Raw genomic sequence first — 19,357 nt, forward strand, 5'->3', positions numbered from 1 at the left:
ACGGGCTCAGCACAGGGATGTGCTTACTTCGGTCTTTGTTCAGATGAGTGTCACAGCCTGTATTTGTGATACCCTGTTGCACATTGGTGTGTGTGTAACATATATCTCTCAGGAAGGTGTGCAAGGGGAAGCTGCACTGGCTCTTTTGCTGGCGATCAGCACAGAACAACCCAACCGCTGATTCCCTGGCCAGCTTGCCGGGACATTTTTATAATTCCTGCGCTGTGTTGTTGGAGATCTCCAATTAGCCTCCAACCGGAGCTCGCAGCTTGTGTGCGAAACAGGCAGCTGCTGGCACGCAACCTTCCCTGAAGTTGTTTCCTTTCCTTTTTCCTGAGATTTAGCGAAGGGGGGGAAGGGGTTGGAGTCACATGGATACAAAGCTTTTGATTAATGTCCAAGTCTGTGCTGCGGCGGCGGCTTTCCAACCTCCCAGCTCACAGGGCGAGCTGGGAACCAGTGACCGCTCGCTTCCTCAGGGCCGCGTCCCCTTCCTGACGGGAAAGCGGAGCCCGCTGGAGGGAGGGGGGGGCCGCTCGCCTCCGGACCTCGGCAGGAGCCGGGTGAGCCGGGGCAGAGGCTGCTCGGCGGCAGGGCACCCGTGCGGCTCTGGGCCCGCTATGTAACCCAGCGGGCTCTTTTGTTGTCCTTGTCCGCAGCGCCGGGCCGCTCACGCCTCAGCGGGGCCGCGGGCAGCGCTCCGCCGCGCCGCGCACCATGACGGAGGAGAGCAGAGGGGAAGGCAAGGGGGAGAGCGGCAAGGACTTGGAGAAGCAGCTTCGCCTCCGCGTCTGCGTCCTCAACGAGCTGCTCAAGACCGAGCGGGACTATGTGGGCACGCTGGAGTTCCTGGTGTCGGTGAGCGGCTCGGCACAGCACGGCTCGGCACGGCATCCCAGCGAGCCGGGCTGCGGGGCTGGGGAAGGGGCGCCGTGCCCGGGGAGCCCTCCCCAAGGGTCGCGCTGCAGCGAGGGGCACCCCGCAGGGCTGGGCAGGAGGGGCAGCGGCCCCTCGGGGTGCTGGGGAGGGGGGCAGACCCTGAAGGGCGGTGGGGCGAAGGGGAGGAGCGCTGAGGGGGGCTGGTGTGGGTCATCTGGGGGGGCTGGGGCCACCTGGGGAGGTTGGGGCCACCTGGGAGGCTGGGCTCTGCTGTGGGTGCTGGGGTCGCCTGGGGAGGCTGACCCCGGCCAGAGCTGTGCTGCAGCGGGCGAGCCTCCTTCCACACCTGACTGGCACTGTGGGTGGGATTACCCGTGCCAGGTAACACCCTAATCCCTGATAAAAAAGGCAGGAGGGTGCTCTCTTTGGTAAAGCCAGAGGAACAGCTCTTATTAAGCACAGCTGTGCCGTGCTTCGTTTGCACGAGGTGTCGGTAGCATCGCTCTAGGACCCCGATGAGATAAGCGCGTCCAGCTCGTCTGCTTGATTTTGCTGAGGATCTTTCACAGGAGCCCCCACGTATTTTTCTCTCCTCCCTTGTGCCATTGAAGAGGGGAAATCCTTCAAACTGCAAACTTCCTGCTTTGCTGCTTTGAGATCTGTGAACTTTCTGCTTATTATCATGAAAGAGGAAATTCTCAACTTGGCTGTGACAGGGAGAATAAAAGCACAGACACGGGAGTGAAATAAGATCTACAGAGTAGCTTATTTTCTCCATATGTTTATCCTCAGCAGAACCTTGAAAAATGGTAAATGGTCCAATGTGTTTTCAGTTTCTAAAAAATATTTGATGTATACTTGAGAAGGTGGCTGTGTGAGTGCCTTTTACTTTGTTTCCATTTAACAATCACATTTTACTTACTGTAAAAAAAAAAAAAAAAAAGGAATATGCTTCAATATTTCATCTGAAGCCTCAAATTTGGTGTATTTCAGATTCTTAGGTCTCTTTAACAAGTTTAAAGAATTTGTATTGTCTTTAATTTTGGGCCCCACAGTTTCAGACATAACGGGTACTGATGTTCAAGCACTTAGTGCTCCTTCTGAAGAGCAGACTGTGCAGACTTCAAGTTGCATACAAGTAATGAATTCAGTAATTAGTCTTGCAGAAATAGGATTGAGATGATCTAAATAAATCACGTGGAGAAAGGGAGGAGCACTGGAGTTAAATGCCTGGTTCTAGGTCAAATTTTACGTATTCATTAATGTCTGTGAACAATGTTTAAGTAATAGCTCAGAGATCTAAACCCTTCACAGGGAAATGTCATGCTTTTTAATTGTGCCTTGTCCTTGGTTTGAGGAGACAACTTGGGAGCTTTTCCTTGGCCTGTCTGCTAGGACTGCTGTTGGGAGTGGCTGTGGTGGTGGATTTTATGAGGAGGATGGCTCTGGACTAGTGCCAGTATGGAGACGAATCGCATTTATTACATATCAGCATTGCGCTTGTTCCTGTGGCTATTTCTTGATCTGGAGGCTGCATCTTCTCAGCATGAGGTTGTCTTAGGGCACAAAGTCTGAGTTTGTTTTGGATGAAAGTGAACTGCAAATTTTTCTCTTAGAGCATATCTGGATGGGGCAACGGTGTGGGGTCCCAGCACTGATTTTCTCTGTCCAAACCCTATCCTGTTTTGCAGGATTCCTTGTTAAATTAGAGACAGCCTAAGATGCTGAAATTATTATGAAAGTTAAGAGTTAGGCTTCCAGGTCTCATTGACACTGTCAGTGGAGCTCATTTTGGTAGAAACTGGGTTTCCTTTATGAATGGAAAGCTGGAGCCATTTGTAGTCTTTTTAACAGTTTACATGGAGTACATGCAGTTTTCACTGAAGTTTATAGGAACAGGGTATTAACTTAGATAAATGAAACAAACCGTGGTTTCAGGACTAGAGCTTATGTCTTCTGTGGAGTTACAGGATGCCATGTTTTATGATGTATGGTTCCTTTGGAAAGGTACACTAGCATTTGTGTGGACAAGAGCTAACTTTTCACCAGTTTGTACTGAACCTTTCATCTTGTGCTCATGCCCCACTGTAGAAGCAGTTAATATTAAGAGACAAAAATTCAGGTTTCTTCCATCAGTCATTCTTGTGTAGGACAGGGATGGTACCTAAGTGGGATTTGTGTGGAAGTATAATGTTCATATCATACTTAACTCTCTTTCTTGAGTACTTTGTACATCTTGTGGAGTGAATTGATAGCATCCCCTAGCCATTTGGCTGAGGCAAAACTAAGTTATCACAATGTAGTATGTAACATAAACAGGTGTGGAAGTGAAGTGTAAGCCTGATTTAACTGAGTGGTGGGAGGAGGAGACCCCTGTTGCTGATGTGATCATGTTGGTGAAATGGTGTTTTACCTGCTACAGCCTATGGCTGGCTGGAGAATGAGATTATAAGGAGGATGTGACTTTGCCAGTGTGTATCTACGTGGGAAATGCTTTGCTGGTTTCCCTGCATGGGAGCCATGCCTATTATGTGTTAGAATTATTTAGGTTCTTCACTTTATGTTGGAATTAAAGTGCGTCTCACCAAGGACAAATTTCTCACTGGTAATTTAAAGTGTTTTTGTTCTCCTGCTCCTCTGTGACTCCTCTTTCTTCAATTATCATCAGTGCGGTGAGAAGTAGCTTGGTTTGTGTATTCTGTCAGAGCTCTACAAGGCTATTAAATGCAAAGCAGATTTAATAGGTTCATTATTTGATTAAATAGATGTACCTGAGTAGTTGTTCCCATATGAGTTCATTCCCCTATTCTTCTTGCCTTTGCACTGTGTAAAGACAATGTATTGTTTTTAATCTGGTATCATCACAGATCACATCTGCATGGAAAGGTCTGGTTGTGTTAGCATTACTCTTTCAGATCTCCTGAATCTTCCAGTAATAAACTATGGTAGCACAGTATGTTGAGATATAATAATACAGAGCAACAACAATTCTGTGCCAATCTCAGTGAGGTATATAAACGTACATGAGGTGGATAAACATAAGCCCACCAGTAGTCTCAGCAATGTCAAAGGGAGTAGGCACAGGAAATTATGAAGAAAGGCTTGAATTTTTCCTTACAACACTTGGAGCTTCATTTCAATACTAGAGTTTTTGTTCTTGTTGGCATTTAGTGTTTCTTAAAATAATTCAATCTACTGATAGAAGAACTTGCCTAAGGAACTAAAATATTTCCAAAAATCATATCTACAGATAGAGTTCACTGTGAGCTACAACATGAGGTTACTTTTTCAAAGTTGGTTCTTTACTGGCTAAGTCAGCTGTTGGGATTTTTCTGCTGCTGGGCCGTACTTCTCGGGTGATCATGTTATTTTACAAGAAAGCAAGCTGTGTTTTCCAGTGGAATAGAAGCTGTACTTGCAGGAGTAAGAGGAGAATCTTTTTTCACCAAAATGTTCTTGCTGGAAGGAAGTGAAGGCAACAGTTGGTGAATATTTGCTCTCTCTAAAATAATTACGTGTTATCCAACTGTGTAACTGAGTAATTAATACTATATTGAGTATTCATGGTAAAGATGCTATTTATTTTTTTCTTTTGTGATTTATCAGTATATACCTTATTTATTTCATTCTTTCCAGGAAATGAAAAAGTGTATATATTTGATGTGCTCTGTGTAAGCATGGTGAAAATTTCCTGTTTTCCTCTAGAAGTAGCATGATTAACTAGTTAGGGTAGAACTAAGTAAACTTTTCCAAGATTCTCATTGGTCCTGCATTTTATGCTGAGAAATGCACTTGACTTTTTAATGGATGTTTAATCTTTCTTTTTTAATTAGCTTAATGTGTTCTTGCAAGGTTTCATTTGCTTTATAAATCAGGGTACTCATCTGAACGCTCAATGTACTAGTAGTAAAGAGACTGGTAAAACTGGGAGTAGTTAATAGTAAAAAGAGTTTCAGGATAGTGGTTGGCTTAATTTGTCACTTTCTGACTTGGTTTAAAGCTTAGTTATGTTTTTGCATCATGCTGATGTTTGGCCAGAAAAGGCAAATGAAGCCACAAAGAGCTTTAGGAGGCAGGTACGCTGCAGTGATACAGGCTAGATACAATAGTAGGTAAAAAAAATAATAATAATATATATATATATATATATATATATACACACATACACTTAAGGAAAGAAATTTTATTTTAGAATAGAAATTGGACGTGTAATAGATCTGCTGCATTTGGTACTTCAGGGGATAGCTGTGGAAGTAGTTTATTTTTATTTGTCAGAGATTGTTTTTCTGCTGCAGTTCTGTGTTCTGACAAATTTGACGTTGATGGGAATAGAAGCAGATGTTAGCACTCGCCTGAGCCTTCCAAACCCCCATGGCCGAAGCCGGGGCGAATTGTTAGATCCTGAGGCAGCTGGAAGGAAAAGACAGCCAGTTTATTATGTAGAATATAGTATGGTTTATAGAGTCTCTTCTGTGAATAAACATACATTTCTGCCTGTTAACTCTCAAATCCAAGTTCAGTTCCATTAGATTCTACTGTATCATCTTCTCTTCTCCCTTCCGCTTTACTAAAGTTTAAAAAAAAAAAAAAAAAAAAAGGCTCAGTTTGCTGTAAATGTGTGCTCTGTTAAGGCAAGCAGAATCTTTGCTTTTCAATGGGCATAAATAAATGTTTATAAGGTTTATTGCCCAACCTTCTCAGTGGCTGTGTGACTCCTCGTGTCCTGTATTTCCCTGCCACCCTGCACCCTTCCTTTCTTTTGGCTCATTGTGGTGGTTGTGCAGACTAATTAGTTGGACAAGTGATTAATTGAGACTCCAGGTGAACTTTAGTCATATCCAGTGTTACCACTCCAGATCAGCAATAGATGATTTGTGTCCTAGATTGAAATTCCTCAAGTGGTTATGCTGGATGATCCAATTAGGTGTTGGGCCTTCCACAGAAGAACTGTTTTTAAATGAACTTTTATGGCTGTAGTCTGATACAACAACGTGTATGTGTCATTGTGTATGAATATATGTTATACAGGTTATTTATGTTATATATATCTCAATTACAGTAATGATTAGTGACTTCTTAATGGTTTGCATAATTACATTTGTAAAAGGGATTTAAATGAATGGAAGGGAAGGGTTTCAGCTGGCTGCATTTTTTGATAAGCTTCTGTGATTTCCTTTCTCTTCAGGAAAAGAAAAGCAACATTCTATGGCAACTTCATCATAAAAAGTCAAAAGGAAGTGCAAACACAATTACCATAGAAAGCCAATATCTTTTCTATTCACTTCCAATTTCTGCTGTTTTTAACTTGCTTAAGCATTACAAGAAAAAAAAAAAAAAAAAAAGGATATGGTATTCTATTCTTTTTTGGCTTGGTTGGCTATATCAATGGCACCACCTGTGGTCTTTATCAGAGTAAGGGTAACTACTTAAAAGCTGTTTATTTCTTTGTAAACCCCATCCCCAACATCAAACGCTCGCTTTGTAGAGTGAGAAAAAGAGAGCAAGAAAAGATTATTTATGTCTCTACTAGCTGAGCATAGAACCTTGTGTAGGCAAAATGGCAAAAGCCAGACATTTTTAAGAAAGATTTTCAAGCATGTGTTTTATCTTGTTTGGAAGTGTAGGGAATTATACAGCACTATTGATGGGTATTTCATACTTTTCAATGAATTTCCCCTTACTGCTCTCAGATGTACTTGGACTGTATTTTGAAAAGCTGCTTTTTAAGGAAAAGTTTATATTTATTTATTTGTTTTTAATCTGTTCAGTGCAAAATGTAAATACAGAAAAGAGAAATCTTTGTTTCATAGCATTTAATTAGCTCTTTTCTTTGTAAGACTTATTGTAAGATGTAGCATGCTGAAGAGGACAATATTTACACAATAAATATTTATATTTACACATCTGTATTTATAAATATTGTATTTGTAGTGTTCCCTTTATTCCTTTGCTCTGTGTTATATCTCAGTCCTGACTCTCCTGGTCCATAAATTGCACAAGATTGTAATGTGAGCTACTAACTTAGAAGAGACTATTTGGAGGGACCATCAATTGATACATCCAGACTAAGTTACTATATGCTGCCTCATCCTGTTGAATGGTATCCTGTTTGGAGTGATTTTGAATATTTATGGAGACATATTTTTCAAACCTCTTCAGAAGCAATTTTTGTCACCATTTTGAAACAGCAAGTGCTTTGAAACTATGCATTCCAGGGTTAGTATTTTTTGGTAGGATTAGCATGAAGAACAATTTTGTCAAAGCAGAGGAATTCCAAGTTAGTAACAGTATTACACTATAGGAGGAACTGAGAAGTTCTTCACATTGGAAACCAAAAGGAACTGTATTTTGGCCAAAATAAACAAATCCAAACTGGCTATAGTTGACCTAAGATACAGGTGGGGGCAGCTTGCCAGTCTGTGAAAGGCTATTAACCATATATATGTCTGTATGTTAAGTATATGTCCCTGTTTGGAAAGGAATTGGGCTACCCATGAATGAAGTATAAAGTTGAGTAAGATAATCATTTAAATTAATAATTAGAATAATCTAGGCTCTACCTTTTTATTTAAGTATATTAAATACATTTGCATACATATGTACTCATGGATATTCTTTTTCAGTATTTTTGTTTAACTATTTTTCTGGCTTTACTTTAATTCTAAACTGCATTAATATTTGTCCAGTTTTCTCTTTTGTACCGAGCAGGGTCATCACTGTCTTTGGTCAATAGATGGCATGCATTGGTGTGAGACCCAAGAGAGTGCTCAGGGACAGGCTGTTCAGGAGAAATATGAAGCCATGTAAGAATGGAGACAGCAAAGGCTGAGCTCAGTTGGCACTGAAATTAGAAGTGTGAAGGGCAGCAGAAAGGACTTTATGTTGGTAGGAAAAGGAAGGCTAAGGAAAATGTGTGCCCACTGCTCAGTGGGAAGAGGACTTTGTGAAAAGCGGATCCAGAGTAGGCTGAGGTTCTCTGTGGTCTTCCTCCTGGAGTTTTCACTGATAATGGTTTCCTATAATCATCTTGAAGCCCACTTCCAGATTTTGTGGGAATGTGCCATTGCCTTCAGTAGAAGAAAGCACAGTTATGAAGTACTTGAGGAAAATGGTTATACAGAATTTGGAGACCAGACAGGATGCATCTGGGGGAGCTGGCCGATGTTATTGTGAGGCCTTTCTTTCATCATCAAATCTCATCTTCAGTAATGTCCTGGTTGGTGGGATGGGAAGGCACACTTTCAGCAGTCAGAGGGACCTCAGCAGGTTAGAGTAATGCAATGGTAGGAACTTCAAGAAGTTCAGTGAAAGCAAACATAGAGCTCCTACACCTGGAATGGAATAACCCTGCCAACCAGTATAGTCTGGGGGCTGGGAAGCAGCATTAAAGGGGCTCAAGGAGTGCTTGTGCAGAGGAACTTGAGCATGAATACACCCTCATAGTGCACAGATCAGTCAGCATCCTGGGTTGTTGCTGCAAGGTTGTTGCCATCAGGTCAGGTGAAGTGATTCTTTCTCCTGTATTCTGCAGTTGTGAGAACTTGGTGAGTCCAGTTTTGGTCTCCCTAGTTCCAGAAAGAAATGTATCTACTGGAGCAAGTTCTGTGGAAGGCCAGCAAGGTGGAGAGGGGCCTGAGGCATACTACCTGCAAAGGGAGGCTGAGAGAATAAGGTTTCTTCTACTTTAGGAATAGAAGGAATTTTTAGGAATTTTTATTGCTGTCTGCAGCTCCCTGATGGGAGGATGTGGAGCCAAACGTCTCTTGGGGTGCACAGTGGACAAAGAAGAGACGGTGGAAAATGGGAAATTCATACCCAATGTGTGGAGAAAAATATATTTTAATGTGAGGATAGTAAAACAGAGGAACAGGTTGCCCATAGCCTGCGGAATATCTATATTTTCTTCAAAGCTCAGCTGGGCAAGACTGAGCAACCTGTCCTAGCTGACACTGCTTTGATAAGTGGTTGGGCTACGTGACCTTTGGAGATCCCTTCCAACTTACATGAATCCTTAATTTTGGATTTTATTGGTGTGACAGGGAAAAAGACGGTGTCCTGAAGTTTCAGCTCTTCAGGGAAGAAAATATTTCTCTGGTTGGCACCTCTACTTTGTTTCCCCTGTCTGAAATTGCAGTGCAAATGGCCAGGGTACACTGTTCAGCAAATACTCAAAATCAAAGAGAAAACTCAGATACATATATAATACAGTGGGAAAATTATCTATGTTCAGGGGACAGATAACCTGGCACTTCTGTAATATTTTCTGTTCGGAGATCTCTCAGTGCATTACTGTCATTAATAAATCAAATCTGAGTAGTACTACAAATGGGAAACTTCGAGACAGGACTTGATTTTGAGTCCCAGAGGAAGTTTGTGGCAGAGCCAGAAATATAATCTGATGTCTTGATTCCCATTTCAGTACTTTGACTTCAAAACAGTCCTTTCCCTTTATATATAATTGATGGTAGACGAGTGGATGTCTGCTTAAAATGTCTGAGAAACTGCAAGGCTAACTCCACAAATTCAGCTTCATTTTGTGCAAGCTTTACTGCTCCTGTAATTCTCTCATAGACTGTTCACAGCTCAAGTTACCCTCTTGGAGGGGCAGAACTGAGGTATTAGGGGTTGATGCTTATTTTCTCAATAAATAATTCTAGATCCTGTGAGACCTCCTGATTCTCCCTTGTGCTTTTGGCAGCCTGGCTGCCAAGTCATCTGGCATGCATCATGAGCTTTCTGTGGTTTTTAAGTCTGAAGAACATGAGTGTAGTGTGGCAGAATGGGTAGAAGAAGCAGTAGTGGACAGAACAGTAATAAGATGCAGTAAGGTGGCTTTTCCATGCCTGTGATTCAGCCCCCCTGACAAACTGATAGTATCTTATATCTTTCTGGATGCAGCAGAGCAAATAATCCACCCCTTGACCTAGGGAAGTTTTATATGAATTCTCAATTTAAAACGAAATTTGGTTGTAGCTGCTGCAATTTGCATCTGAAGTTTAAATTCATTATATGTATTGATACATTTGCGATCAAGTTTTGTCTATTATAACAGCTAGAGAAAGTGACCAGTATCAACTGACAAGTGAATTTACATTAAATACAGTTTTTATATATTTTCCCTATGAAATATACTGGTAGTTTCTCAGGCTGTTGAAATGGAATACTTCCTAGAGAGAGGGATGGATATGTTCCTGCAAGTTGATTCAACAGTCCCAGCATCCTTATGCCTAAATCAAACAGGATGTGAGGAGCATATGATGGAGGAGCATTGGTGGAGTGAGATTGCTCTTAGACAAGTGTTGGAAAATAACTCGTTGCCCTCCCAGGTAGCCACGTAATTAATGTGTTCTAGGTGACCTCAACAGAAATGTGGTAATGTACTGGGCAGCTGAGTTGCTAGGAGTGAATTGGTGTCTTCTGTATATTTAAATATGGAATATTAAGAGCTCCATCAGGGATATAAATCAATATAAGTAGTGTGGATTGGGCAAGAGCCATCGGTTGGCAGGCTGAATAGGAAAGGAGAAATAGGCTGCAAACATGGAGAACATCTAGGGCAGGAAGAATTACACATTGGGTTTATGCAGATAATCCATGTTGTAACTGGTTAGGTGTGAGCTGGACCATTGGAAACTTTCTGCACTTAGGCCTTCAGCCTTTTGATAGATACTAAGGATATATTTTATTTGCATTGCAAAAAGCAGTCAAGAAGATATAACTGGGTAGCAGCTATTCAGAGCCTAAGGGTGGGGCAGGTGTAGCTGGCTGATGGGCAGTGACTAGTGTCATACACTCCACAGTCTGAGAAACAGCTCTGAAGGTGACACTTGGAATGTACATGTGGCTGTGACCTCCAAGTCCACAGCTGAAATGGCTGAGACATAATTTCAAGAACTGTAGGTCAAAAAGTTTAGTTTAAGAGAGTTGTCTCAGTTGGGCTAGAATTGTGTTTACAATTGTTATACTTGTTGGAAATGTAAGTGTCCAGTTCTTTGAAAAGCCTAATTCTTCGCTGTACTAACTTAATGAAGTTGTGCTTTCTGAAAGCCTTCAGTGACCTGTATCTTGGGGCTTGTTCATGAAAACTTTGCTGATAAGCAGCGAAGGGTGAGTGTGGAAGCCAAGCATCTGTTTTCAAGTATCTTCTAATGAGCCCAGCCTGGTGAAGTGGACAAGATGGCTGTATGTGTGTCCTCATTACTCCTCACCCCAAATCATGGCAGTTTAAAACATGATGAATGTGTATCCAAAGCAAGGCTGTTTTTATGCCGTTACAAGCTAAAAATTACAGATTGAGAAAATGTGATGCAACCCCTGAAATAATTAATTAGTTTGTATGTTCTTCAAAAAAGGTACCACGGGAATCAGGAACTTCCTATTTTACATTATTTAAATAAACTGTAAAGTACTGGATGCAAAATGGGAGAATAGAAAACACGATGTCTCTTCTTTGTCCTATAATACACTTCCAGGATGTTCTCAGGTTCTTCTGTAAACTTAATTGGCCATGCTTTTACTTCGTAATCCCTACTGTGACATTTTGGAAAGACTTGGGCACTAAAAGCCCAAAGCTATAAAGTTGAAACGATATACTGTATAACCAAGTGATTGATCTCTGGGATGCTATAAATTTGTGTAACAAGACTGGAAAATCACTTCATTTTATTGCTTAGTATGTGCTAAGTTACCTTACCCAAGGAATTTAAGCATATGGTGTATCCAGATGCCTAGAAGAAATAGTTTGTGATGTGATGCTTTGAGACATCCTTGGGTTCTATAGCATGAGTGTGGTCAGGGGACTTTGTTTTAAAAGTCACAGAGGCATTTGAGACTTAAACAGATGAGAAAGCAACTGAAGCTCTGTAGTGTACAAGCGGTGCTTTCATTACAAAGATGCCAAAACTTTACATGGTAGAGGGTAGGGAAATAGTGGCACATACCTGTAGAGTTGGTCTTTGTCACTTTAGTAGTGTCTTGTAAAATGGTCCTCTCTGATTAGTGCCTGTTTATTCTTATTGTCTGTGGGAGAGATATATTGGCAGAAGCCATATAAAGTGGGAAGACAGTGAATACATCCTGTTTCATAAAATACCATTGTAAAAATGGCCAACCTAAACTTACAATCATAGCTACTTCCTTCCACTTCAGTGTCTGTCATTTTTTATTCTTGAAAGCTTACACACTACCACTTAAAAATGAACTTGTAGTGTTCATTTGAACTTGTAGTGTTCATGTAGTGTAAAGCCCTAAAATGAGAGATGTTGGAAGGAATCTGTGAATTAATGTGGTGCATTTCATAGTAGGTCTATCACAGTAACATTTTTTTTGTAATGGTGGTTGGTAGTATTATTTAAGGAGGGCGTATTCTTCCCATCTTCAGGCATCAGAGGTTGGGGGCTGTTGGTACTGCAGATTGTGTATGGAAGACCTGGATGCAAATGACATAATCTCTGAGTTTGGCTACTTTTTTGTTGGTTTGTTTGTACACTCTGTTTTTTTTTTTTTTTTTTTTTTTTTTTTTTTTGACAGAATTGTCCTGCCTGAAAAATTCACTAAGTACTTGTGTCAGTATTTATCTTGTTGAAAATCCAAGTGTAATAAATCCTCTTATACTTTTGATCGTCTATCAGAATCCTTTGGGATGAATTTCTTTGGTGTCGGTATCATTGATCTTCACCCTGGTTTTGTTCTTAATCTTTTGGCAACAGTTTTGAAAGGGTAAGAATAAAATAACCAAATGTGTGTGATAGATGATCAAGGTACTGAATTATGATTTGTCATGTACTGAAACATGTTGAAGAATTCTAATAACCTTTTTTTTTTCTTTTTCTTTTTTTTTTTTTTTTTGTCAAAGTGTAGTTAGCACTTTACTTAGGCCCCTACTTTCCTGTCTTTATTTATGTTAAAGTACCAAAAGCAGTATTTTTAGAGATTGGGAATGGTGCTTGAGGTATGAGCTTTAGTGGCTGTTTACTCTTCCTCACCATTCTGATTTGCAGTGTGAAACTGTATATGGGGAAAAGATGGTGTAGGAGGCCTCAGTGAAGCACAGAGGCAGCCAGTGACAGTAATAAAAATGAGGAGAAAAAAAAAAAAGAAAACCACCTTTGAAACAAATCAAGTATGAGATGACATTTCCTCCTAACATAGTATTTGTGTTAGTAGAACAGATGTGGCTGTCTTTTGCAGTGTTAAAATAGGTGCTACTCAAGGTTCCATGAATTACCTGTGTTGCTGGTTGGTTAAGGTGAGTGTGGCTAGCAGTACTGCAGAAATGCAGTTGCTTGGACATCTTCATACACTGTCAGCCTGAGGTGTGAAAATATCATCTCTGCATTTGTTTCTAGTGTGTTTATTTTCATTTATTTTATGTTGCAGTGTGGAGTTTCAATAATTATCAAGAGATAATTGAGCATTTTGTAATTAAAGGGGGGCAAAGTGTGAGCTGTCTTTAGATAATCTCAAGTTGACAAGTAAAAGGTGTTTTCAAGATGGTGTGACTGCTTTAACAGTCTGAAAGTTACAATTCGTTTATTTCTTAACAGTGCTGCAAATAGTTCCTAGAAGTATCTGTAGAAAGGTTATATCTGCCCTTTTCTCTAAGTAGAATGATTCTTTTTCTAATAAGATGTTGATTTTATAGTTCAGTTGTACAAAACAACAGGTAACTACCACTAAAAATAATACTAACGAATGGAAATTACAGAATGGACGTGATTGCCACATTTAAATGCACTGCAATACACCTAGAAACATTCTTCATGTGGGCAGAAGAAGGATAGTAAAGTCCTGATAGGGATAACTTTATTTTTTGTTTACTTTAAGGTTATTCCTCATTCATTTATCTCTTTGACACTGCGTGATATCCTGTTTATTAAGAATAATGCCTGGAAGTTGGCAGTTATATTCTGTATGAGTGTGTTAATTTCTTCCCATATGCTGTGAGGTTGCCCTCACAGGAAATAAAGGGACTTTTTCCCATGTTTAGTTATTCCGAACTGTTACAATAGTCAGACCGGACAGAAACAAAGGGAAGGAAAGTTTCCTGTTTTGTGGCTGTGCAGATATTGAAGAGTTCTTCAGTCCTGAGGAAGGTAAAGCTTTCTTCATTCTGAGGATGAATGCAAAAAAAACTTTTTTTTTTTTTTTTTTTGTTAGTGTATGAAGTTGCTGTGGTCTCTGTCAAAAAGCAGTGATTCACTTTCTTAAATGTTTTACAAGCAATTTATTGCCCATTCTACCCACCCTGTTTACATTTCATCATTTATTTGCAATTCAAAATAGTAAATTTCAGAAGGGAAAGCTTAAAGTTCCCTTTTTATGAATGCTCAAATAGATTATGCTGTGGTTAAAATGCTTTTGCATAGTTGATGGAATAGTTACATTCAATAATCTTCATGCTTGTGTGACTACTATGAGCATGACTGACATCCTCAAAAGGGAAGCAGGGGAGAATATGAATATAGGAAGCTTGGAATCTTTTCAGAATAGTAAAAAGAATTTGAACTGGAAAAAAAAAAATGCCTTGTTTTTGGTGTGCTATGCCAGGACAAAAATCGGAAAGCTAGTGAAGCAGTGACATGGCAAATATGACAAAGACAGTTTTGTGTGAAAGTGAGGATGAAGCACTGATACTGCTGTGTTTTTCCATAGGTAGTGAAAGACAAATGATCTGATTACCAAAGAGTAAGTGCAAAAGCCCTTGAAGTCAAGATTCAGCCTGATGAGTTTATAAGGGATTTTTTATCCTTAAATTTCCTATATGAATATTATGAAACACTATTGTAAGTTTGTATAAATGACCTTCAACCATGATTAAAGGTTTTTCTTTCAAGTTGGAATACATGAAAGAAAAGTTTGACAGGAGTTGTAATAACAGTACAATTTATCATTTTGTTCAATAGACCAAGTGAAGAAACCTTTCTAAGTTAAAAAAAAAAAAAAAAAAAAACATTTAAAAGTACAATTCTATTTCATAGTAGTTTATTACCTGCTACAATATCAATTTTTATGTCAATAAGTTGACTAGTTAGTGCTCAATCTTTGCAAATTCTTAACTTAGATTTTGTAATGCAGTTGTCAAATTAGGATATGTACAATCCAGTGAAATATAGGTTGTCCAAATTCATTTGTAGGACACTTCTTCACTAAGATGTGTTTTCATTAGTAGAATCCCTTCAGACACTTTCTTGGGTCTGAGTCAAAATTTTCAGGTGTATCATTGAGAAGGAAACATCCTTTATCTTCTGAAGCTTCTCCAGCTCTTTGTCAAACCCATTTTATATACAAATGCCACTTTACAACAGCTATCAACGGCGGTGTTACATAAAATACTCTTTTCCTGCCCCTGACATTTAAGCTGACTTTATGTAGGTTATTGTACAGGATGCGTGAGCTAATGTTGTTTCTTCTGGCAACTGCTGTATCATGAAAAATTAGGTTAATTTGTGCATCTTGTGAAAAATGAGTCCTGGAAATATACTGGATTAATTAGTTTTCATCTGTATTACAGCAACCTCGAGTGCTGAAAACAAGGAATTTTTGCACTTGTAACTTTTACTAATAAAAAAATGAATATCTAGACTTGGACAAAAAGGTATTACAGTATAAAAAAATAAAATGACAGCCACTGCTAATACTATGCATTTTCATGTTATGCATCTTTGTACTGAAAAAAAATGGCCATACCTACTTGTCAAGTATAATTTGATTTTTGACTGCAAGAATTGTTGGGTGTAAAAGAGGATTTGGGGAAAATGTTATTTTGCATCTAGACCGTTCTTTGTATACAGTATTGCACATTTGTCTTAATGTCCAATAAAGGCCATAATGGTTATTCCATTCTGCTTCCTCTTTCTTTGCAGCCACCAAATAGCTCTGGGCTAATACAGTGCTCAGCCTCCGACTCATCCATTTAATATTAAACCTTTTAATTTTACACAGTAAACTTTTCTTGTGTGCTGGCTAGTAGTAATGGAATGAAGCGTTCGTTGTAGTTACTCCATGGACTTCCAAAAGGAATTTACCAGTGTATCACTGCACTTGACCCTTTATTCTTCCGTCTATTCAAATTTTGTTATTTTTCTCTTGCAGAAGATGGTGCTGTTCTTAACTGGACTTTAGAGATAGGTGCATCAAGTTTTGTTCACCTATTTATCTTTTGGAGGAGACAATATTGGTTTTGATAGACTTAACCGAGAGGTGCACCGCTCAGTGGCAATAGGGCAGCAGTATGGATGAGGAGCAAGTATTTGCGTATCAAGTGTTCCTATTGCAATATGAAGTCTCTCAGAGTGAAAAAAAATTGGGATTTTTTTTTTTTTCTGGTTAATGAAAAATGTAAATGCATGGCAAACTTGCCACAGGCAACCAAATTTTAAACCTAATTCACTTCTACAGTTTTGAGAGAAAATGAAGTATAACTGTTGCAGAGACAATCCTACAATATTTTTCATCAGTAAAATACCTCTGCTAGTACAACAAAACCCAAGATTTTAGGGGACTTCTTGAACTTTCACAGAGATGTCTAACATGACTTGACCAAACTTCAGGTATTAAATTCTTAGCAGGGAATTTCTCAAGTGGAGATTTTTATTTGGGGCTAAGGCCTTCCCTAGTGTGGAGCTCATTCCAATTTTCTCTGCCTAGGAAAAAATAGAAATGTGAAAGAATGGAAAAATGGGAAGCAGGAAGCAAACATGCATGCAGGTGATGGGACAGTGCCAGAAATCCATCTTCTCATGTATCGGGATCTAGTTTTTTTTTTTTTTAATAGCTCAGAAGCAGCTTTGTTGGTGCTGTTGCTTCTACATCTCGAGGGCAAAAGTCCTTTCAGTTGTATTTAGTATGTTTAAGTCTTCCTATGTATCTTGTACTGCTCTCCTAAAGATCAGAATATTTCAGGTTCTTACCAAAAGATGTGTTGATCCTGGCTTCCCCTTACAGTACTGCTGATTTAAAGTGATGATGATCTCAAATAAGAGCATATTTTTATTTACAGAGCGTAAGAGTGAAAAAATAGAGTGCATATAGAATCAACAATCTTGCTTTTTCGGTATTAGAGAAATATCTGGATAGGCACACCTGTTTGTATTGCACAGGAAAACAAATTTAATTTCAATAACCCCCTCTTTATCCCAAAATATTACGTGGGTTGGAAAGCTATGATGATTCACGATCAGAACTCACATACAGATATAGTTTATCACATTTTAATTGTTACAGAAACGTACCACTAAATCAAATTTTAAGTCTTCCATTTTATCCCTTCAAGTTGTATATTATTTTATAATGCTGCTGGTTTGTATTCCTCTGACCTGCTGTAAGTGACTGCTGTGCCTGTCAGAGCTTGCATGGGCTGCGTCCAGGTACAGAGAAGTTAGTAGCCCGTGTGAATCTGCTATTTTTTAGGTGATGATTAATATCATAGTAAAAATGGATAATTAACATGAAGTATTGCATAGCCTGGGGCTATGCTTAGGCTAAGGCAAAGACCCAAGGAACCAGCTTGCTGGTTAATTTTCAGATTCTCTTCAGGTCCCCAATGCTCCTGGTGGAAAATGAAAGTGGTTCATCTGACAGCACTCGTGCTACTCACATGGGGACAGGACATTTTCAGAATATTTCATCTGAAGTTTTTTGTGTAATTACACTAGATAATTTTCTTTCTTTCTTTTTTTTTTTTTAATTATTTTTGTGCTATTTTAATAACTACTGTTCAGTACTTCATCATCTGGCCTCAGGGAAATAGATACTGCTGCTCTTACCCCACAGAGGCTCAGGTTTTTTTAATTAAAAAGTCTGTGTCCAGTTTTTCCCTTAATGAGAAATAATGGCCTCAGTGATCAGTACTCTGATTCTGCAAGGCTGAAGATAAGTTTAGATTGCTCCTAATTTTCTGTAAGCAAACTTCTGCACAATAAACTTCTGAATTTGTACGCTCATACTTAAGAATGTCCCATTGACTGGAAATCACAGGAAAATAGTTACCTTAGATTTTGGGTTGGGGAAGGGTAACAGGCTGCTGATCCCAACCTGTTTAATATCAGTTTTATCTCCAGGTTCTTTTTAGACAGAGGTTGACAAGGCAACGGTAGATCAGAATAACAAGAGAATTATAGTTGTGTAGTCTGTGTATATGCAGATATGAATATATATGAACAGATCTGTTTTACCCTGAGACATCTACTAGAGGGGCCTCTTTAGGAGCTGTTTACCTAGGTGGCTAATGGGGGACGACAAATTGCCTCAAAGACAAAGTCAGAGCACCTTGCGATGCTTTTTGAGCACTTCAGAGACTTTGTCTCTTTTTTCATACAGTTACTATACTAAGTTAAATACCCCTCCTAATTCTGACCAATAATTTTTTCCTTTATATGATCCATTTTTCTTCATTGGTGTTACTTCAGCAGCCAAGATTTCCTTCAGATTTGTCTATAGTTTTTTCATACTTCTATTTCCCTTGGAAATTGTTCTTATTCTTAAGAATTCATTTATTCATACTCTTTTTTTTTTTTTTCTTTCATTCTTTTCTTTGTGTCTCTAGTATGGATAAAAGATGACAGTTCTTATCACCTCCCTTCTGTAACCACAAAAGTGAATTCATTAAGTGACCATGAATAAAATACTTAAGTTTCCAGAATCACAGAATCACAGAATTTCTAGGTTGGAAGAGACCTCAAGATCATCGAGTCCAACCTCTGACCTAACGCTAGCAGTCCCCACTAAACCATATCCCTAAGCTCTACATCTAAACGTCTTTTGAAGACTTCCAGGGATGGTGACTCCACCACTTCCCTGGGCAGCCTGTTCCAATGCCTCACAACCCTTTCAGTAAAGAAGTTCTTCCTAACATCTAACCTAAAACTCCCCTGGCTCAACTTAAGCCCATTCCCCCTCGTCCTGTCACCAGGCACCTGGAAGAACAGACCAACCCCCACCTCGCTACAGCCTCCCTTGTGGTACCTATAGAGAGCGATCAGGTCACCCCTGAGCCTCCTCTTCTCCAGGCTGAACAAGCCCAGCTCCCTCAGCTGCTCCTGGGAGAATATTTAATGTCTGTGGTTCCAAAGGCTTTCACAGGAGCTACTGTATGTCTGTCTGGCTCAAACAAGGACTAAGAATTTAACATTTTCTTGGAACTCCAGTGTTATAATGGAAGTGCTTTGTCTTAGATTAAATAAATATTTACTTTGAAAGTCCAAATTTACATTAGCCAAAAAAACTGTTAATGTGTATTGTAGATGTGTACTCTGATAATAGTGCTGGATAACATAATGAGGAAGTGTTCTCAAAATGCCACAGTTAGAAATTCTGAGATTTGCATCTTATTTCTGGTACATTTAGGCTTTGATCATTTGCAATGAGGAGAACTCAAACCATGCTGTTCCTGTCAGTGGTGCCACTTCTTCCTGTGGGTAGGTATTCTGATGACTGGCATCTGGTGTTGCTGCTGTATGAACCATGGAAGAACCAGAGA

The 19,357-nt window shown here is 39.5% G+C and overlaps 1 protein-coding gene across 1 annotated transcript in view; it reads left to right on the forward strand.

Moving 5' to 3' along the window:
• Positions 1–600: 600 nt before the first annotated feature.
• PREX2 (phosphatidylinositol-3,4,5-trisphosphate dependent Rac exchange factor 2) overlaps positions 601–19,357 on the forward strand; it is a 178,100-nt gene continuing 159,343 nt past the window's right edge. Inside the window, exon 1 of the mRNA XM_032181378.1 lies at positions 601–858. Within this exon, the coding sequence (XP_032037269.1) occupies positions 718–858 (141 nt within the window). The 5' untranslated portion in view covers positions 601–717. The remainder of the gene's footprint in view (positions 859–19,357) is intronic.

The sequence above is a fragment of the Aythya fuligula genome, chromosome 2 (assembly GCF_009819795.1).
Source record: "Aythya fuligula isolate bAytFul2 chromosome 2, bAytFul2.pri, whole genome shotgun sequence".
In the NCBI taxonomy this organism is placed as follows: Eukaryota; Metazoa; Chordata; class Aves; order Anseriformes; family Anatidae; genus Aythya; species Aythya fuligula.